Here is a 23206-nt window from a genome sequence, read left to right on the forward strand (position 1 = left end):
AGTACAAACGGTCGGACCAGAAGCCTAAATTATGAAGGGAATTTGTTCCTTTCTACTTCTCTACCATTTGTCGACCCAGAGTCTTTCTTTCTTTCTTTTTTTTTTTTTTTTTTTTTTGTATTGTGTATTGTGGGAGGGAAAAGGGATGTCTATGTGTCTATGTTTGGTATCACTTTATACTAACTAGTTGGAACTCCAAAGAGTTTGAAACAGCTTGCAAAGAATATAATAGTGATTTCTCAGTAAGAGATACTTAATTTAGTATTAACTAAGTGTTGTTTAGGATTTTGTCTTCACAGTGTTGAGAGTTTCTGTTTTACTTGGCCAGTAATCTTAATTCAGAAAATTTTTAAACATAACTGGCAGTGCTGAGGCAGTTCAAAGGAAATACTTTCTCATCCTCCATTAACCATGCACTTGCTCCTAAAATTATCCAGGTATTTCAGCAGCTGCCCAGATAACTGGTACATATCCTGAGCACCCAACATAATTGTCATTTTTTTTATCAGTTTTAAATGCAAAACTTTCCCTTTCCCCAACAACAAAAAAAAAAACCTGTGCTCTAGGCATGTTGCTGGGTAAATACACTGTGCTATTTCCCCAACAAAATTTCATGTTTCTTGTAGATTTGCATTGAGAGGCAGATTAGCTAGTGGAAAGGTTTAGAAAATTAATTGTTTGTTTGTTTTTTTGGGGGGGGTTGGGGGGGGAAGGGGGTTGTTGCTATTCAGAGTCCTAACCAAAGAACTTCTTAGTGCCCAGCTCTGCTCCTGTTGTCAGTGCCTTTTCCCTATTGATTACTAATTAGCACTCCCTAGAAATGTGCATCAAGATAAAAATTTGAACAGTGGGAATGTCCCCTTGGATAGGAATCTAGTTATGTAATAAAAACCCATGGTAGTCAGGACTTGCCCCATGATCTGCTTGTGCAGCTAGATAGGAGTGAGTGGTTTCCGGTTTGGAAAGTAGAAGTCATGTCTAGCCACAAAGCTTAACCCAGGAGAGAGGTATTTGTGATTCCAGACACTGGCAAAGCAATTAAGAAAGGGGGCATACAGACAGTGGAATGGAACCATATGTGCTTTTAACAATGATCTTTTTCAACAAATTTCAACAATGGAGGGGAGAACTGGCTATGTTAAACTTATTTTAGAGACTCAGTATTTCCATCTCTGCCATGGAGCCTTTTAAAGAAATTCACCAAGGTGATTTGGCCTATTTGTTGACTTTGGAAGATGGAATTCCTTTGTACTGTAATTCTTACTTTTTGATCGTTTAGGATTCAGAAAAGGCTGAGGGGAAAAGATTGGTGCTCTCATAGCACCAAGAGGCTACTTTGGTTCAATTCTGAATGCCACCACTTGCTATCTGTGTGAATCTTGGTTAAATTACCTCATCTTTCTATGCTTCAGTTTCCACATCTGCGATAAGGCTCTCTCTGGTTGTCAATCACATTCCGTAGCCATTGTACCTCCAGATGTTTGATGTTCCTGTTGGTAGGACTGCATCAGAATCTGTTGACACAGGAAAGGGCAGGATTAGTGTTGTTATATAATCCACCTATGTAAGAAGATACAAGTTTCTTCTTCTATTTATTTCATAAAACCAGCCATTATATTGCCACCTGGCTGTACCTTCTTTTTCAACCCTGATCATTTCCCGACACCAGAGCTATTTTGTATCCCCAAATTCCTGCCCAAGATAGATGTTCTGACCAAGACGACAACCATGTTAATAAAATATTCAATTTGGAAAAAAAAACAAACAAACAGATGCTCTGACCCAGGCTTCCTCATCTGGCCAGATCCCTATTTTAGACACTCTTATACCTGCCTGCCTATGAAAGCTCACTTACTTTCCAGCCCATTCTCTTAGGTCACTGCTAGATGATGGGCCAGCTAGTCCAATAACAAATTGGAGCTCTGTTGGTGACCAGTATTGGTGAGAATGATAATCATTGCTTTTTAAGCTCCTAATTTGGCTCTGGCACAGTGCTGGGTACTTTATTTATATTATCTCATTTAATCCTCATACGATACAATGACCCACTAGTGAATAAAGAACGCTGAGGTTGGGACAGGTTACATAACTCGGCTAAGGTTGGCAGTGGGGGCGGGGAGTGACAAAACTGGAATTCAAGCTCAAGTAGTTAGACTTTAAACTTGTGATCTTTCATCTTCTCCCTCTGCTGCTCCCCCACTAACGGCTTGATGTGTAATATTTTTCTATCTTATTTTCATTTTAATAGCAATCTTCAACACTTTAAACCAAATGAGTGAATAACAGGGCCATTTCAGACCACCGAGGGCAAAATGGTTTTGGAAAAGGAATCCTCTGAGGCCCCATGGGCTCTCTCAGAATACAGAGTTGTCTGCTTTTGATCTATGCCTGTCAGGACTGAGAGTCATTCACAGACGTCCGAAGCGACTCTTGAATGTTTCCGATTCAAAAATCAATACGCACATTTCTGTCACTCACGTCAAGCCAAAATCAATAGTCCACCTGGGTAAAAGTGAACAGTTTTTAAAACAGAGTCCACGTTCCCATTACCTGGTCCCTATCACTACCAAGAAACTGGAAATACAGCAATCATGCATGTAAAATCCTATATTAGGTTTGTTTATAAATATTTGGAATTGTTACTTTTAGCGATATTACTGATTTAACTCGTTACATGATATCTCATCTGGAATTGGGTCCTGTGGAATTCAGTAACTTGTTTAAATTCTGATGGTTGTGAAGAATGCTCACTGACACCTTCTGACTCACTGGGTAACAAAAATACCCAGCGTACCTTAGAGTAATTTGAAATCGAGCAGAATTTAAAGAATTTCATTAACTTGTGGATTACTTTTCTTAACTAGGTAATAATTTAATCATAGATGCCCTGAAAATGCCTAAGAGTTAAACAGCGGGGCAATTACAGATTAAGTCAATAATTCAGGCGAATATTGTGTATTCTCTTTCTTTCTAACTCAGCTTTATAACAAGCAGTACCTGGTTTTTAATGAATGGATAATGCCTCCCTTGTCTTAGAACTTCTTTGATTATAGATTTATTGCTTCTGTAGCTATCTTCTTTTATGGTCCAGGTAAAAGGCTTTCTTTCAGATAAAAGGAGAATTTAAAAAGTAACATGTCTGTAACCCGATTATGTAGATCTGTTTGTGTTTCTCCAAGTTGGACTTTGGGGAACAAACAAGCAGTTGCCACGGTCTGATTTTCTAGCTTTTTTTTTTTGTCATGTTAGCAAAATATCCTCCGGTCCTTCTCCCTCCTGCCTGTCGTCAGTCGCTGGTCCCATTATGGCGTTCTGGAAGCCGTCCACTGAGTCCGTCCTGCCACCCCTCCTAGCTGGTATCTCCTCCCACTTTGGAGCCAGGCCACCTTGCGGTGTTACAATCCCACCTCCACCACTTATTGGCCTGGAATCCCTAGGAAAATTCCTTAATCGCTCTGAGACTCATCTTCCTCACTCACCTAATAGGAAAATAAACCTGACTTGCAGGGTCGTTATGGATATCAAATAAAATAGCACAGTGTACGTACCCAGCGACAGGCCTAGAGCACAGTAAGCACCCCACAGTTATGAGTCCCTCCCGTCAGCCTGCTCTCACCGTAGAGCCCCTCGAAGTGTGTGTACTTTGGGGCACGAGGTCTTGGCACGCGGGGGTGACATGGGAGAGCGAAGCAGAGGGAGTTGGGCATTTGCACTCAGTTCAAGGTCTTTTAAACTGTGCTTTTGGCAAACAATTCTAAAACTTGGCAGGCAAAACAAACAGAACTAAGTAAACTCAGCTTTTGTAAGGCTTTTCATTTCAGCCACTGCCCGGGGGAGGCCCTGGCTGTTTCAGGGAAGGGCCTTCATCACTCCGAAGAGTCATTATCCGGCACAGTTATCTCCAGGCCCAGGTTGCTGGGGTAGCAGTGGCTCCAAAACAAAGAAATACTGAGAGATTCGTAAATTCTGAGTGACTAATTTGACTGATGTTAGCCAAGAGCTGGGTTTACATGTTATTGAATAGACCTTTTCCTTCATTAATTGGCTCTCCATCTTGTGAGTGTGGCTGGGCAAAAGGGGTCAGTCCCCTCAGGCCTGGGCCCTCCTTGGCTCTGCAATTTGTCTAGAAGCTTTCCTAAAACATCATTCTCCCCCAGCTTCCTGTTTAAGCCAAGAGGTTTTCAACAGCCTCTTTGTTAGTGCTCTTCCATAATAATTCTGTCTGGGCTTGCTCAGGAAACAGTCCAGGTCTAGTGCTAGGACAGCATTTTCTAGTTTCAGCATGTAAAATGCTCAGTACATTATCCTTGATCTTTCAGAATCCTTCATTCTTCAAAGAATATAAGGGATAAGGTGAATTTATGGTCCAGGGGTCAAATCTGATACAAAGACAAGGGTTGATTTTTCCTTTTAATTGCATACACAGTGTTTAGACCCCCATATCGTTATTATGACATTTTTCATACAGTAAAGTTGAAAAAAATTTTGCAATGAACCTTCGTACACCCACCCCCACGATTCCATCATTAACATTTTAGTCTACTTGCCTTATCACATATCTGTCCATCTATCAATCCTTTTAACTCTCTATCAATCCTTATTTTTTATGCATTTCAAAGTAATTTACAGGTATCGGTATACTTCCTTCTAAATATTTCAGTATGCTAGAGTTCAATAAGAAACGCACGTGTCTTAAGTATACCTTTGCTCAGTTTTGACAAATGCATACACCTGTATAACCCAAGTCCCTATCAACAGAGCATCAGCACCCTAGAAAATTTCTTCGTGCCCCTTCCCAGCTTCTTCCCATCTGCAAAAGCAGCCACTCTTCTGGGTTTTTTTCCACCAGAGATTGGTTTTGTCTGTTCTAAAAAGTCACGTAAGTGGAATTCTCAGTATGTTCTTTTTTGTATAAGAATTTCACTCACTATAATGTTTTTGTGATTTATCCATGTCGTTGCATGCATCAGCAATTTGTCCCTTTGTCTGGCTGGGTAATACTCCATTCTATGACTGACTATACCACAATTTATCCCTCTCCTATGCTGAACACTGGCCTGTTTTCAGTTTTTTTGTTTTGTTTTGTTTTTGTTTTTTTGCTATTATGAGAAAGCTGCTCAGAACAATACTGTACAAGTCTTTTTTCAGTTCCCTTGGATAAATACCTAGGATTAGGATTCCTGGATCATAGAATGGGTGTATATTTAGTTTTATAATAAATTGCCAAAACTTTTCCCAAAATGACTGTACCATTTACACTCCCACCAGCAATCCAGCAGTTCCAAATCCTGGCCAACATTTGATGTTATCAATCTTAGCCATCTGCTGAGCGTATAGTGGTATCTCAGTGTGATTTTAATTTACATTCCCCAGTTACTAATGGTGCAAAGCACGTTTTCATTACATGGTGCTTTTACTGGAAATTCAATTAACATCATTTGAAAAATCAAGAGATTTCATATAAGAATCCAGATATTTAGCCTTTCATGAAACATTGCCGGACCTAGCAAGGCTGGGCTCATATTCCCTCATGGGGACAATCAATAGATGCTGAATGGTGGTTGTCCCTTTAAGGCAGTGATCCTTTGATTCCCCAGAGTCCCTTATCCTCTCCATAACTCCCCAATACTTAGGCCAATTATCAGTCGCCGTACATCATCACATTTGCAGTATCGTTTTTCTTCTTGTTAAGAGGAAGGTAAGCTCTTTCTTGAACCCATGTCATTATCAATTCTAGAAAAGTGAAAGATAATCAAGAGGGCCTTATTATTTCAAAAAAAAAAAGTGGGAAGACCATATCCCTTTGTGTCAGTGAAAAAAATATTCCTACAATGTTTAATACGTAAATTAAATGGGTCGATTTTGAAAGATTACAATTTAAGGCACTATAATGAAACTGCCTGGCTTTACTCATTTTTATTATCTGCCTGGCCCCTTTAGGATTGTGAGTTTGCAACTCCTATAATAGAACACTTAAGTTGATAAATTATGTCTCAAGACTGCCCTAACTGGGGTTATTGAGTTATATAAAGAGATCTAATTTTATGTCCTTTTATTGAAAAAAAAAAACAAACACACACACACACACACATACACTCCAACAATACTTCATTTAGAATACTTCATGTGTTATAAAACATTGAGACTAAAAAAATTTGTTTCACTTTCTCAAATTCTATAATTTTGTTTTTAATTCCAGGATTGTAAGTGGAAAATGTATATGGAGATGGATGGGGATGAAATTGCAATAACCTACATCAAAGATGTGACATTCAACACTAACCTACCTGATGCAGAGATTTTAAAGATGACAAAGGTAGGGTTCTATTTACGGCTTAAAAGCCTTTTTGAATTCATGGATATCAAACAAAGACATTAAAATACCCCAGCAGTGTGCTTTTGTGCTGTCGATGCTCACATCAGCTCAGCCTCAAGCTGGCTGTTGAAAGGCACATTTTATTTAGCAGATTGAGATCATAATAGTTTTTTGTTAAAATTCCACTTATGCTGTATGAACTAAAAAGTACTACAGAAAGTGTCATTTCATTTTTTTTTCTACATTTCTTGATGCTTATTCTGTCATTTACTAAAGGAAAGAGAATGCTAAAGATGAAAATATTTACCTTGAATTTTGAGTCATTTTAAACTTTGAAAACTTGTAAGGAGGAAGGCTTTCTTGATTGTATTCAATTTCTGGAAGGACTGCGATGAGGTTATTCATGAGGGCACGTGTTGAAGTCTTCATGGCTTGCTGGAGTTCATGCTTATGAATTCCCGGAGTGGCCAGAGAGAGCATGTTCCTTCTTTATGATCAATGGTAGAAGCAAGCCCATTAAAACACTGAAGAAAGACGTACAGAAATGCTTAGCTTCTCCTCAAAATGGAAAAAAAAAAAAATTAACTCCATTTCAGTCACACTGAAAAAATGCATCTGAGACTTCGATTGTAAAAGGTCAACAACTTCAGGTAAATAACCATGATGTCAACAGGACAGTCACCCTGAACTTCACATGAGCCATTAACTCTAATACACTATTAACTGTGTATTTGGTTTCAGTGAAGAAAATGGGGTTGGTAGCAAAGGAGAACCAGGGTACATAACACAAGCGGGGAAGTGAAAAGAGTCTTCAAAGCCACAGCATTAGACTTGCAAATGTGTTCCCTTCCCAGGCATAAAATTGCTAAACACCCAAGTTCTTTTAATTTACAAGTGTGTTCATCAAGTAGATTGATTTGATATTCATTGTTGGATTTCCCTGCGTAACCGAGTTATTTTAATGGTGTTATTTATTTATAAAGGTTATGATCCGGGTTGAACTTTCCCTTATTTTATTGGGACGTATTGTTTTGAAGTCTTGAAAACTGGACAGGTACTTCTTTGCTCCCTACTTGTTCCAATTCATTGCTTCAGTGTCATTTAAAAGCAAGATCCAAGCTATTGCCTGCTGACAGAAGAAAGTCGCTCAAGGCAGAAATAACAGGGTGTGGTTGTAAAACTGAATATAGGTGTTTTTGCTATGATGCCATATATGCATTCCTGAGGACACATCTGCAAAAATCACACACCAACATTAACAGAGCTTATGGGGAAAATAGCATGAGGCCAGACCGTTCAAAATATGTAGAACTTTTTAACACCAACAGAAACAATAACCATCCTAATTAAACAAACAAACCCTGTTAAATCTTAGCTGCATTGGCTTTGTACCCAGCTCACAGCCAGTCAGCAGAAATGAAGGGAGGGATGAGTAGGGTGGATGGACAGTAGAGATTCATTTCTAATACAACTACTTTTCTTCAGACTTAAAATAGGATCCAAGGCGTAGGCTTCTTCATTAATCTTTTGTTTTAATATAGTGGGAAAGTGTCTCCATGGTTTCATTTGCATGCACAGCTTGGCCAGATAGTCCAATATATCGGAAAGCAGTGTGACTGTGGAAGCAACTGAACCAGCCACTGCTTGCATTCAGGGAAGGCACTTCTGGGTCTTATATTCCTAAAGGTTGCTCTTCAATGTGAGAAAGTTTTCTGCTGATATTTCAAACATTAGCATGAATTACTGACCTAATGATAGGATTGAGGGATACATCAGAAAAGAAAAGACTATGGGAGACCAAGACTAGCTGTTTATAAGTATACGAAAGGATGTCTTATGAAAACCAAAATTCCAGACATTAGTGTGTTGTAATTACATGTGAACCAGCATGACCCTCCGTGATAATCTGAAACTATGCCTTATTTTCCAGTTGTGTATGGCAAAGCTGGCCTCAAAGGAGCATACCTTGTAGCAGGGCAGGCTGTATTATGGCGCTACAACATCCTAACTTTTGTTTTTCAGCCCCCATTTGTAATGGAGAAGTGGATTCTAGGAATAATGGAAAATCAGACTGTAGAATGTACTGTCACATATGAGGTAAGCTTGGGACAAGGTGGGATGGAGGGGCCGATGGCTTTACCCTCAGTTTCTTGATAGGGATTTATTTGCTCCCACAGAGTCCTTAAAATTTATTGGAAGAGGTGCTATTTAACCAATATGAATATAAGATGATCAATATAATTACTCTAACAAAGTGTTAGGAAGGAAAGAGAACAGGATACACTTACCTGGATAGAGATTGAGGTGGTAATTCGTTCATGCATCAGTTAATGATTGAGCACCTTTGGCACGTGTCAGAGTGGAAATCCGTAACAGTGACCAAAACAGAGCTTTACTTTCTTGTTGCTTATAGAGTTTAGGGGTGAGGGGAGATCAGTGATTCTTCACGAAGACAGACACAACTTCTGCTACCACCTGGGAGAGGGTGGTCTACTATCAAAAACAGATTCCATAGATTTTATATATGGAAAATTACAAAAACTTTTTAAAAATGTTGTTAAAATTAAAATTCATATGTTTAGCAAATACCTCCTGACAGATACTGTTCTATAGTTAGGATAGACTAAATTTATACTCTTTTGAAGCTTATTTTCCAGTGTGTTTTTTAAGGGGCGGAAAATAGATAATTAAAAGGTAACACATAATGTCAGAGAGTGATAAGTGATAACCAGAAAATAGTGAGACTTGAGCACGAGATTGTGTGACTAAGGAATTCTTCTCCTCTGAGAAGGAGGCAGCAAGAAACAGCAGAGGAAAGGCAAGTACAAGTTCCTGAGGTACAGAGGAGGCTAGAGAGGTAGAAGGGGCTGGATCATAGAGCCTCACAGCCAAGGAGAGGAGTTTGGATTTACCTATAAGCACAGTGGGGAGCCACTGGGGTGTTTCAGGCAGCCTACTGCTTTAAATAATCTAATTTTGTTTTGAAAATCAGCAAGATCTTCATGGCTGATGGGACATGCAAGGTAGAGAAACCCTGTGGGAATGGGGCGAAGGGGAACAGTTATAGTCTTGGCACCCATGCAGATATTAGAATGCATCTACCATCAATAGGATGTGCTTTTCATTCATTCAATTATTCATTCAAGAAACAATAAGGATTTACCCTGACCAAGGCACTGTAAGAGAAGCTTACACCTGGTGTATCTTATTAACCTTGTGTACATACCAAAAGATAGATAGCATTATCTTCATTTGGCAGCTACAGAAATTGTCTAGGAGGGATGAAGGAAGCCCCCGGGTTTGAGACATCAGTGACATTGCTGGCGGAGTTCCACCCAGGTCCTCTGACTGTCCTATCTGTTCTCTTCCCAGCAGTAAGACGTAGGAAGTCAGCCTCATCTTGGACTTCATGCACTGCTGCATTGCGATGGTCGTCTGAGCCACCAGAGTTTGGCTTTGCAGCATTAGAATTCTAAACCCTGGCCAGTTCACTTCTTCAGGGTGACCCAATGCTGGAAGCCGATAATATGACAGCGATCATTTATCCTCACCAGCAAGGGTGCATAGCTTCTCAGGGATGAGGCACCTGAGAAACAGCATTGTCAAAGTGTTGCTTGCAGGTTGTAAAACCTAAAAGAGGTTGATTGGTCTTGAGGAACTTGGAATCTAGACTGTTCTAGCGTCTGTTGACCAGTCCCCACCACCCAGGAAAAGCCCTCTTTTTACTAACTCAGCCAAGTGTCATCTCTGCAGGCCTCAGTCCGTTCTGGAGACACACCACGCCACAATCTTTTCTTCCTTTCCTCTCTCTCCCCTTCCTCCTCCTCCTCTTCTCAGACTCCATGATGATATGCCACTGGTGTCTGTAACTGTCACTTCAGGGCTTTTTAAACATATTTTCATCACCTTATTGAATCCTGAGAGGCTCTTTAATCTACTCTGATTTGTGACACCTGGTGATTAGGGAAGTTTCAGGACAAGGACGTGGTGTGTCTTTTTCAAATCCTTATTCTTAACTGTCTTGTCTCACTTTTGCATCTGTTGCCCTGCACACCCCACGAGGGTAATTAGTCCCACCCGGCTACCCACAGTCACACAGACTGATGATGATCAGAGGCAGCCTTGGGCAAAAAATGGTGGTCAGATTTTTATTTATTAAACGAAATGTCTGTTTTCAAGTACCGTAAACAGAAGAAATTGTTTTTCATTTTTTATTAAATAAAGAGGTAAGCTGAGATTTGCCAAATATAATAAATTCCAGGAGAAGACAGCCACATTTTTAATGACTATAATCCACTAAAGAACAAAGTGCTATAATCCGCAATAAAGTGGTTAAACTTTTCCTTTTAATCAAATTATCATGTTTAGGCAAACTTTACGAATATTTCCCCTAACGCATTATGAGAGTGTTCTAAGGAGTTAAACTGAAGTTATATAATAACCCAATTTTTCTTTCCTTTCTACTTGATAAACGTGCGTATGTTTGGTCATGGGTTACTCTTTTTTTCTTGCAGAGCGATGTTAGAACTCCAAAAAGCACAAAACACGTCCATTCAATTCAGTGGAATAGTGCGAAACCTCAGGATGAAGTGAAGGCCGTCCAACTGGCCATTCAGACGTTATTCCCCAACCCAGAGGGCAACCCTGGAAGTAGGTCTGACTCAAGTAAGTTAGATGTGTGCTAGACTAGATTCCAAACACTTAAGTACCAAATTCTCAGACTGGGGACGAGTGCCAGTCTGTGAAGACATGTGGCTTTCTAATGTAATACCTCCTTCTATTTTTAGAATATTGGTTTTATAAACAGATTATATGGAGAGTAGTATTTATGGACTTATAAATATGAGCATATTATAAATTTCAATATTGGATAACTATGATAAAAGGTAAAGATTGATTTTTGTTATTTTGGTAAATAAAAATATGTATATCTATTTATATAGATATATATTTAGTTTCCAAAATTGTAGATAAAGATATGAATCTTCTTCAATGTCCGCAAACATACCTATGAAGACACTGCTACCACTGGGGCAACTTCTTGAGTTCTGAACACCACGGATACATCAAAGCATAGGAATGACATGGGGAGGGAGGGATGCGGAGGGAAGGGGAAAATAAAGGTAAGAGAGGATAGAGAAAGAGAAAACATGAAATGTGTAGGATGGACAGTGGTAATAGTAATCACAGATGGTATAAAGAAACGATTGAGAAATAACATGGAGAAAGGTCAGCTGACTTGCTGGTAAATTGATCATCGTTCGGTAGATTTGGGAGATTCTGACCTTCACCTTTGTAGGTCCAGAAACTCTAATATAACCTGGAATTAGGCTCTGCGGGACTGAACCAAGCTAACAAACACACGGGAGATGGATTCATAAACTCTCATGCAATCCACTTTTTACCATGAGAAGTACACCTGCCAAAAAGAACCAGAATTATGTGTTTTCTGATCAGTGCATTATTTTCCCGTTAAGAAAATATACCTGAGAAGCTATGTAAACAAAGTACCCTGATGGCTAATGTCACTGAGTTATGAGAGCCTAGCTTACATGTCCTCCACTATCAAATTCTTTGACAGCATGCTGGATCTGCCTTCCTCTGTCAACATAGTTAATTTGGTTACTTTCTTTCACAATTAATCACAAGAAGGTATTCTGACTACTATGATTGGGCTTGAGTTTTTACCAAGTTTTCCCTGCCACAAACATTTTCTAGATCTCTTATGGCATGCTGTCTCTACACATGATTAACCCATAGAGTAAGTGTTGACCCGCACTAGCTACTCTCTCAGGAGGCACTCTGTTTCTAAGTTCTTTTATTTGCTGATTCAACAATCTTGTGTTGCATGCCTACTATCATGTCTTTAAGGACTTCTTACAATAATAATTTTCCCCTCCCAAATAATTCACATTTATAAGGCGCATTTTACTTCCGTAGGGCTTTCATAGCCCTGGTCCCATTTGATCCGTATAGCACCTTTGATCCATATAACAACCCACCCTTGAAATCTGTGGGGATCTTCTCTCTCCACTTCTGCTGTATTTTTCTCTTTTACTTAAAGCTGGCATTCTGTTCCCAAATCCACAACACAAAATGCCAGCCAATTTCTTCCAAGTTTTACATAGTTCAAATCCCACTACCTCCTGAATCACCAAAGAGATATGTTATCAGTCTCGATTCCAGATTCCCGGGGTAAGACTTATTGGTGCTATTTTTTCCAAGCATTCTCCTCTAGACCACTTAACTGTATCAACAGGGGGAAGTAGTAGGGGGTGATGAGGACATACAGTGCAGGATACTATAATCATGTGCGTAGACAGAGGACACAGACATTCCCAAAGGAGGGCAATGGGTAGATGTCTAGTAGGTGTCCTCTACTTTTCGTAAATCTAAATCTTTTAGGAAAAAGCAAATTGTTTCTCTGAGAGTGTACACAGGAATAATCAGTACCCTTCAATCTCCCAGTGGTATGGCTTTGGATAAACCTTTTCCTCTGATTATTAACTAGAGAGGTTGCAGGATAAAAAAGGATTGACCTCCCTTTAACTTCCTCCAGTTTTAGCTAGTTTGCCTCCCTTCCTTCCTCCTTGTATTTCTTTTTCCCTTTTGATGTGAAAGCTCAGAAGACACCACCTGGATTAGTTAGAATATATTTTTCAGCTGCAAGTAACAGGAAATCCAATTTCAACTGGCTCCTTTCCAGTGGACCAAAATGTGGTCCCAGGACTAGCAGCCTCAGGATCAACAAGAACTGGTTAGAAATGCAAATTCTCAAGCCCACCCCAGACCTGCTGAATCAGAAACTGGGGGTTTCTGATTTATTAAAACTCTGCATTTTAATAAACCCTCCAGGTTACTCAAGCTCACTCTAAAGTTCTTAAACCATGGTTTTTAACTACAATAAAATTTATTATCTTCCATAACAAGAAGTCCAAAGGTAGGTGGGGCTCCAAGTGCAATAAGATAAGCCAGCTCAGCCACGTTAAAAACAGGGAATGAACCTTTCCTTCTTTCCACTCTACCATCCTCAGTATGTTGCCTTTTCCCTCATCCTAGCTCCTCTCATGTTCACATTAATCACATAAAGATAGGGCAATGCCCAGAGGAAATAAGAGGTCAATCCCTCCCTGTTCTCATGTTTAGGAGTGAGAAAGACTTGCCTAGAAACCCCCAGCAGACTACCCCTCCCGTTGCTTTTGCCAGAACTGAGCAACGTGTCTATTCCTAAATGTGACATCGCTCTATCTGGCTTAGACGAATCAGTCTGTCACTAAAGCCAGAATATGGTCAGCTTCCCCTGGCTCACATGGCTCTATGGAGGGGGCTAGACACTGAACAAAATCAGGGCTCTGTTGGAAGCTAAAATTCAGAAGTCAAGGTGTAGGAAAGAAGACATCGTGGTTGGATGAGGGCTGTGAGGACTGTCTGGACACAACAGGTCACCTGTATCTAAATGAGTCAATTACCTCAGAGGCGTGGGTAACCTGTATAGAGCAGTGAGAGAGGCTACTTGCTGGCAGAGAGAAGTAAGCATGCTCTGTCCTCTCCAGAAGCTCTATCTGATAAGCACGACCAGAGATGCTCAGGGAGGACCGCCAGGGACCTCAACTACGTGGGCAACATACTTCAGACCCTGAGAAAGACAAAAGTTCTGAGTGTGAGGAATTTGCTTATTCTCTGCAATATAGCTTACTAAATGGTTCTTGTTAATTGACCATTTTAGTTTAACTTCTTGTTTGCCATGAAACTTCATTTTTCATGAAAAAAAATTTTTTTCTTATTCCTGAAACTCAGGAATCTTCTCTGGAGATATGAACTTTCTTCCAAGCAATCTCTAGCTGTCTCAACTGTTGTAACTCAATTTCTTTTATCTACATTTAGGGCTCTTGAGGATTTAAAAGTGCTGAATGGCAAAAAGCCTTTTGTTTAGTAAACATGCCCCTGCCACCCAAACATACTTAAACAGCAAATTCTAGAAGTGACAACATGGCTAAGTGGGAAGAAGATGGGATTTAGACGCAGAAGGACCTGGAACTATTAGCTGAGTGACCTTGGGCCAGTTACCTGACTGCCCAAGCCTCAATTTCCTTCTTTTTTAGAATAAGATTATTAGTATTTACCTAAGAAAAATAAATGAGATAATGTAAGTAAAGTATATGGAACAATGTCAAACATTTAGCATATGCTCAATAAGTGTAAATGCCCTCATTTTTTAAAAAGTATTTATAAATACAGTAAATGTCCTTATACCTAGCCTGGAATTTCTATGAATGGTAAAGCTTAGAGCACCCCAAACAGGCTTGAATTATCCATAGTCAGGCTTATGAATTAGGCATGCAGCTTTGCTGTGGATTAAAAGACGCTCATTTCCATTTCTTCTGCAGGTGCTGATTGCCAGTGGTTAGACACTCTGAGGATGCGGCAGATTGCATCCAACACTTCTTTACAGCGTTCCCAGAGCAATCCGATTCTGGGGTCACAGTTCTTCCCGTACTTCCATGACCAGGATTCCTACGCTGCTGCTGTGAGGCGGACCCAGGTGCCCATTAAGTATCAGCAGATTACGCCTGTAAACCAATCTAGAAGTTCCTCTCCTACTCAGTATGGACTAACCAAAAACTTCTCTTCTCTACATCTCAACTCCAGAGACAGTGGCTTTTCCAGTCTTACTACTGACAATTTTTCAGAGAGGGCTCGATACTCGGGTAGAAGTAGGAATAAATACGATCGTGGTAGTGTATCGCACAGTTCTTCTCCTAGAGGACGGTACAGTGGAAAGAGTCAGCATTCCACTTCTTCCAGAGAGAGATATTCTGGAAAATTCTGCAGAGTTAATCAGTCAGCACTCAATACTCATCAGTCACCTGATTTCAAACGAAGTCCAAATGACTGCCATCAACCCAAGACCATACCAGGGATGCCTTTGCACCCTGAGACCGACTCAGGAGCCAGCGAAGAGAACAAAGTCAGTGAAGGGGGGTGGACAAAAGTGGAATACCGGAAGAAGCCCCACAGGCCCTCTCCTGCCAAGACTAATAGAGAAAGAGCCAGAGGAAGCTACCGTGGAAGGAGAACATTTTGATGAATTGAACTAGATGAGTTTTCTTAAGCAGGCCTTTTTTTTTTTTTTTTAATGTAATGAATTTTCATAATATGGTGCCTCTGGATAATTAATGAAAAGATGAGATTTCTATTTTCAGATCTGCAAAATACCTTCTAATTGAGACTACGCCAAACCAGGGCTAAAATTTTGGATGTTGGTTGACCAATGGTAGTAACTAGACTTAATCGAAACTATACATATTTTCCTCCCTGAATTAATGTTTTTAGAGGAGGGGCTATGCCATCTTATTACCCTACCCACTGCCAGTCTGGTTAGCAGGGCCTGGACTAAGGCGAGGTTAAGTTAGGGTACTCGGCTGAGGTACAGAATTTAAGGGGGCACTCAAAAGCTCAGTAATCAAAGTAAATAATATTCTAATGCAATATTTAAATCAATGAAAATTAAAGCAAAAAAATCTGTGATAAATCAAAATCCTACCTAAAGACAGGATCAATATTATTGATTTTTATTTTTGCCTAAGGCTCCAATACAGCTTGGCAAGGCACTACTACTGATCCCATCTTTATTTAAAATTCTGATATTTTGTTCATCATTAATTTTTTGCATTAATTTTTAAATATTACATTAAGATATTTATCTTGATTACTAAGGCATTTTTTGTTTTGATGCTCCCTTAAATTTTGTGCCCAAGGCAAGCGACTCATTTGCCTTACCCTAATTTTGACACAGTTGGTTAGTATTTATTTTAGTAACATATTTAAGTTTTTAACATGCTCGGAGCTGAACGGATTTGGGTTGTCATTTTTAGACAATAAAAACATTGTTGAAGTTAATGTTGATTATGATACACATGTCATTCATTAAGACTTATCAGAAACCATCAGAAACCTAGATTTGTGGTTTATTTCTTTTCCTAAACTCCTTGCTTTTGAATATTTTTTCTACATTTTACCAAAGGAAGAACACAGAGGGAAAAACAACAATCCATAAAGACATGTCAGAAATCTAAAATCTATAAGAAAACAGACACGAAGCAGGATAATAATGTCACAAGCTAAAAGCCAGAGAAATTTATAATTACCAGCATCCTTGTTCCAGCAAGACGGTAAATACTATCCTTGCAGCAAGAAAACTCTAAGCAGCTGGGGGTAAAAAGGTAAACGATGTGGGTGGGAGGGGAAATCGCCTACAGTTTGGACAGGAATTATGGGATTCAACTTGTAAAATTCTTCATATTTTACAAATCAAAAAGTCAGAGGCGACAAATTTATTTTATGTCAAATAAATAAATGTTACTTTCAATATATTCTGAGATTCTGTTTAACCCTCACTCACTCTGAATATCAAGTGTCCTTTGCCCTGTATAGGATTCTCTGTGCTCTGAAGAAATCCAAATGACACACTGGTGATTCTGTTCTCTTTTAATAGAAACCAGTCATTAAGTACATATGTATATTTGCAGAGTGGCTGCCCTATTCTAATATAGTGCTTGGGCCTGGTGGGGGAAAACCGTATTTGGGTAGCATTAAAGTCAAGGTTATATGAAATGACCTTTATTTATGAGGGAAGATGTGACCTAAACGTTTGATTCAACAAACGTTTTTATTTGTTTGCCATCTGCATTTACAAGCAAAAGCAATGGGAAATGGTGAAATCAAATGGTGAGATACTCTTTTTCCATGATGGATAACTTCTCTAAGGTTTTAAGCTCCACTGTGATCCTTTCTCACTAAGCTTTTATCAGCCATAGTCTGTTTTCAATTATTTTTTCCCTTGTCCTTTGTTCATGTTTAAATTTAAAGAAAAGTAGACTAATACAAAGTATGCTATCTTAATGACATGCTGCTTTCAAATAAAATATTTTCTTCCGTTAGAATTTTTGGATAAGTAGCTGAAGACAGGGTCTTAACTGAGTCACTCTGAAAGGAACATAAAGTATGGCTTTAATTATTAAACAAAATGTGCATTCTAGGGAATTATTGAAGACTCTGGTTTAAAAGGTGCAATGTAAACAATAGCTTGTTTCATGCTGCTTTTCTCTTCTTGCTTTCTTAGGTCATGGGTTAGAGAATCCAAGCTGGTAGGAAAATGACGTAATGACCTCAGCCCTATTTAAAGTAGTAGGTGATCACAAAGAGGTTATTCCAACAGTCCACAAAACTGAACACTTTGTAATGTCTCATGGGAAAACACTTTGCTGCATCAATGCTCTCAGTCAAAACCAAAATAAGAACATCTAGAGTGTGCTTCTTGGTTGTAAAAAATTAAGAGTTGGATGTTATTTCTTTTATTTTCCTAATGATTATTATTCATCAAAAGTTCCTTGCCAGGTTGAAAGATGAATGTAAGCCAAGAATAAGTCAACAATTAAAAAAAAAAAAGAAAGCAACAATTCACAAGATTTTTTTCCCATCAAACTAAATCAGTTCCCAACAAGAGAAACTATATAATTTGCAGGAGGCTGAGGTTAATTATCCCTCCACCAAAAAAGGATATTTTAAGAAAAAAAAATTATAGTCAAAACAAATTAAGAAAGTATATCTTGAGTGTGAGTGTCTCTAAATGTGAGGATTTGGTGGCCCCCATGTATGCCTCTGATCAAGTCCAGAACTACTAAATCTATCCTGGTTCGTACCATAGAGACAGTCACTGTTCCAGGCACAGCCCAGACAAAGCAGGATGTCTTGCATTTGGCACAAAGTCATTAGATTGGCAATTCTATAGAACTCACCTAAATAATCATGTAATTCTGAATATGTAAAAGAGAACTGGAGACTATCAAGAATACTTTAGAAATTAATATAAACTGGCAACTGTTTTCCACCAGTTCACGCTCATAGTTCATAAAAATAATAAAAATTAAACTGCAACATTTAAAACTTCGTAGTAAAATTTAGAACAGGAAAATCTGACTTGGGAGAGTCAGTTAAAGAAACAATGGCTACAAAAGGGAACTCACAGTGGCATAAGCGATAATTAATAATATTTGGTATGAACGAGAGAAAATTTGATATATAAAATCTTCATTGTAAAATTTAAATTGAAAAGAACTGGTCTCATGGGAAGAAAATCAGTACAGTAAAAAATTTAATATGAAAATGGGAAACAATTTTATTATGTTGGGTAGAAAATCAGGAAATTATATTGACATCATGACATTCATTCCATGAAATTTTTTTCTTGGCAAAAACATTTCTTAATAGTTATATAGTTTTGATCAAAATATTTTATCCATCGATATAGTGTCAAAATGTCCTGGGGTCAAAACAGCAAGATCAGAATATCTAGTAGTTCAAAATGGCAAGGTCAAAACATCTTGACCGCAGCTCAGGGTATTCTGACTTAACTGCAACTGTTTCAGTTCAGAAGCACCAAATATTTTATAAGCCTCGTAAGTACCTTCTGTATAATTTACCATTTCACCTCAACAAGTTGGTACGGGTAAGTTTTGGGCTTATCACTAAGAGCAGATTCTAAGAGTTCCAAGGCCCCCAGGGAAAGGCCAATCTGTTTTTCCCAAGAAACAGCCCCTTGCATCATAGCAAACTCATTTTCCATTTTGAATTTCTACACCTAGTATAGCACTACAGATGCAGGCTCTCAATAAACACTCATCACTGGAATAAAAAAGAAATACTATGTATGTTCAGAAATTCACAAATAAACTTTTTTTTTTTGGATTTATAGAATCTCACTATAAGGCTTTCCTTTCCAGAGTTCTAAAGTTCTGTTTTTTAATGAATATGTTGTGGAGGAAAAATAATATTACCTCTACCCTTCCAGATTTTTGGCCAAGACACACACACCCCCCATAATAAAACACAGCTTAACAGGAAAAAAACAAGTTTGATATCATGTGTACCTTCTGCATATATGGGAGATAACCAGGAAAACTAAGTAATACCCTGAAATGGCCCAAGCCATCACCTTAAATACCATCTCCAAATAAAGACAAAAGAAGATATTGGAGAGTGAGGGAGTGAGGGAGTCACTTATGGCAGATGACCAGGAAAAGCACAATAAACAAGAGTAAGGTTGTTAATGTAGATTTAAGTCATTACCTTCTTTATCAATGAGAGTTTCTAGAGATGGGGTCATCTGTCTCTTTCTGGTAGAGAGGGAGATACCTTTACAAACGGAGATTACCCTTATACATGTAAATGTCTCTTACAAAAGGATGACTTTTACTCAATTTCAGAGCTTCTCTTGGGTCTTCAGTTTCTTAAAAATAATCAGCCTAAAATCATCCTTATGCCAAAGAGGCATACTTTGGGGTGACAAATTCTGCTTGCCTTCATATATCAGTTCTTAATCCTAGTGCCCTCTACAGTTCTGCTGTGACTACTTCCAAGAGTACCTAAAGCTTTACTGAAAACCTGACCTGGTACTTTTCCCTTCGCATACACAGAGCACCAGGCACACCCCTGATGCCAGATGATGCCCGTCTGGCTGTGACTGGGGAAGGCTTAGCGTTGGTGCGGGGACAATTCAAGATTCGTCAGTTGGTTATGGCTGATTATCAAGATGTCCAAACTGGCTCCTTTGCTATGTGTAAGCAATTTAATGTTGTGCCTAATTTTAATCTGCAGTGTACTGTATGTCTGCATCTGCTGTGTTAAAGCATTCATTAGCATTGAAAGGGGGAGTTGTGGTATTGATCATTCTTATTAAAACCAAAAACAATCATGTGGCATTCTCTTTAACCACTGAAGTCATAGCCAAAGTTTATGTACTTAAAACACTGGCAAAAAGAGAAAATGCAATATTAAAGCAGGGATAGTAAAATTGCATCTGTTACAAACATTTATGATTTAACACCACTCACCCCACCCCCATCTTCCCAGATTATGATTTTCTTGAAAATAAGAAACTTTTTTTTCCTGAAATTTCTATCACCTGGCACAGTGCCTAGCACGAAGAGGTTCTCAATAAGTTTTCTGATGAGTGAATAAATTAAGGAATGAATGTAGTGAAACAACCAGTAAGTATATAAATATTCTGTAAGAACAACTATATTTTTTAATAGACATTGTAATAGCTATGTGTTGGTATGTAACAAAACTTAATGGCTTAACATAAGCATTGACATTTGTTATCTTACACAATTTCAGTGGTTCAGGAATTCAGGGATGGCTTAGCTGGCTGATCCTGGCTTGGGTTTCTGATGAAGTATCAGTCAAGGTGTTCACTGGAGCTACCCCCATCTAAAGGCTTGACCGGCCCTGGAGGGCCTGCTTCCAAGACAGTTCTCTCACATGGTGCTGGTTGTTAGCAGTTCTTCCTCATGTGGATCTTTCCACATGCTTAAGTATCCTCAGAACATGGTGACTGGATTCCCCCAGAGTGATCCAAGAGGGTAAGGTGAAAGCCACAATATCTTTTATGACCTAGCCTCAGAAGTCACTTGCAGTCACATCTGTAATATCCTACTGTCTAAACAGGTCAGCCCTATTCAGTATGGGAGTGTGAATACCAGGAGGCTGGAATCACAGGGGGAGTGGGGGGTGGTCATCTTGTAGGCCGGCCACCATGGACACCATTAAGATCTCTGCATCCTCCAATTGTAATTTGATGTCTTCTTCCCTGAGCTTTGCATTTTCTTCTTGTTTTACATTTTCCCACAATCTAAATTTTAAACTTGAGCATACTTCAGTTGAGTGTTTGAGCCAGAAGGCATCTTAAAGACCACCTCCAGAAGTTCAGTGTCCTCATTTTACAGCTCAAGAAACCAAAGTCTATAAGGGTGAAATACCTACCCAGTCACTCAGCCAGATACAGGCAAAGGCAGAGCCCAAGGCCACCCAGCCAGGGCTCTTCCTTCCTCTGTTCTCATGGAAGCCCATGCTTTGCGAAACGTTTAATCGCATGTGAAACCGGTGTTCCTGAGGTCCAGCAGCTGTAAGTTAGCACTTATTTTGTTTTGGTACAGTTGAGCCTTCTTGGATCTCCATGGAGACTGGGAGAGTCTTTGTGGATTAATAAGTGTGACTAAATGCTTCTAAAAACAAAAAATTAAGGCAATTACATTTCCTTTTTCTTTTATCATGCCTGTGTCGGTTTCCTCTGGGTTTTGTGGTGCTTTAGAAAGAGAATTTGTTTTATGGAGTAAGTATTTCTAACAAAGTTGTCTGTAAAGTACATTTTAATGCTCAATTCAGGCAAGCAAACATTCACTGAGCTCCCACCGTGTGTTAGGCACTGGCCCTGCATTCCCTCTGATTTCCATTGTTAAGTCAGAACCAAGTCTCAGAGGTAGGGAGAATTATTTCCCTTTAGACTAAATCAGAAACTTGGAAAGAAAGAGGTTGAAACATAAAATGGAGAAAGGAAAATCATTTATTTCACGGGACAGAAATAATTCTCTCTCCACTCCTTTGCAAATTCTTTGGTTCCTTCTGCACACCACCTGCTCCCTTAATTTCCCCTAACTGTATGCATTTCATTCTTGTCTGGTGGCTCTGAATTTGAAGTTCTCAGGACTTAGCTTACCCAATTATTTTTTGTCTTTCTCTAAAAAATGTGCAAAAACCACTAGTTCCTGCATTTGATATAATATACTCAGCAATGATCTTTCCTTAAATTTGCATCATTACAGCAAATCACTACCTTAATTTATCAAAGAATCAAAATGAGTTTACTAGAAATGAGACAGCCAATGCAAATGGTCAATTTCCAGAAATCTCATACTTCTTATCAACACAAATGAACTTCCAAGGAGACTCAAAAGAAAAATTACAACACCTGCTTATTTTACTGAAGCTTCACTGTAAGAAACAGTCCCATTCTAACTAGTTCAAAACAGTTAAATTTATTGTATTATAATATAAAATATATCATGGGAAAAATAATTATGATTACAGTTAATATTTATTCAGTGATCACTACATGCCAAGCCTGGTTCAAAGGCCTTCCCTCACTTAAATCTTCACAATCAGAGAAAAAAATGGCGTAGATGATAGAAGCTCTGTCCATCCCTCTGGAGACCAAATCAAAGTTGTGATGGAAACAAGGAGCAGCAGCAAGGAAAAATCGCCTAGGATCTAGATGAACAAGCCATACACTACGGAGAAATCCAAGAAAGCACCCTCCAATGGCAGAAGGTAGGACAGGGAGAGGACGCGGGCCTGCCTGGTCCCGAGCAGCTGAGTGAGACAGAGGCTGTGGCAGCGGCAGCGGCAGACGCCTCTTAAAGGAGCTGCATCCACGAGTGAATTTTCGCGGTGACGGACCTGCTTGCTGTGAGCACCAGTGCCCATTCGGCTGCATGCAGGGGGCACCAGGGACTTACAGGAAAACATTTTTGGAGGTCCGAAGCGAGACTCGCTTGGTACAGAAGTGCCTGCGGTATCCATTGTTCCCTGCTGAGCCCTCCCCGCTACCAGTGCGCAGGACACCGCGCTGCCATAGCTGTGATGTCATCAAACTGAATAACAGAGGTCGCTCCACCCAGAAGATTCCCTGAAACCCCACCTCTCCCAACTCATGGCCCCACCCAAGCCACATCCAGGTATATCCTCAGCAAGTCAAGTGCTCCTTGCTGAGACACTGGTGGAGGCAACTATAAGCACAGAATCTGTGTATTGCTTGCTGAATCTTAACAGGTGGCCCTCAAGGGTTAGAAGCTTGGGCTAAATTAGGCCTGCAGCTGAATCCCTCTCAGGACTGTGTCACTGGACACCTACTTCACAAATCCACACTAATAAGACTAGAAGATTTAGGAGTTCTGCTTTGTACATAGAAATAGACACGGAAAGGCAGCCAAAATGGGAAGACAAAGAAGCAGAAACCATATGATAGAAGAGAACAGAGATCCAGATACAATG

General features: G+C 39.3%; 1 protein-coding gene across 1 annotated transcript in view; it reads left to right on the forward strand.

The window, feature by feature from the left end:
- The window catches only part of MAP3K20 (mitogen-activated protein kinase kinase kinase 20), a 141387-nt gene extending 125954 nt beyond the window's left edge, over window positions 1–15433 (forward strand). The window contains exons 16-19 of the mRNA XM_015596639.2: window positions 6200–6316; window positions 8339–8413; window positions 10831–10981; window positions 14704–15433. Coding sequence (XP_015452125.1) covers window positions 6200–6316; window positions 8339–8413; window positions 10831–10981; window positions 14704–15401 — 1041 coding nt within the window. The 3' untranslated portion in view covers window positions 15402–15433. The remainder of the gene's footprint in view (window positions 1–6199; window positions 6317–8338; window positions 8414–10830; window positions 10982–14703) is intronic.
- The last annotated feature ends 7773 nt before the right edge of the window (window positions 15434–23206 follow it).

This window comes from Pteropus alecto, unplaced genomic scaffold, assembly GCF_000325575.1.
Source record: "Pteropus alecto unplaced genomic scaffold, ASM32557v1 scaffold3, whole genome shotgun sequence".
NCBI lineage: Eukaryota > Metazoa > Chordata > Mammalia > Chiroptera > Pteropodidae > Pteropus > Pteropus alecto.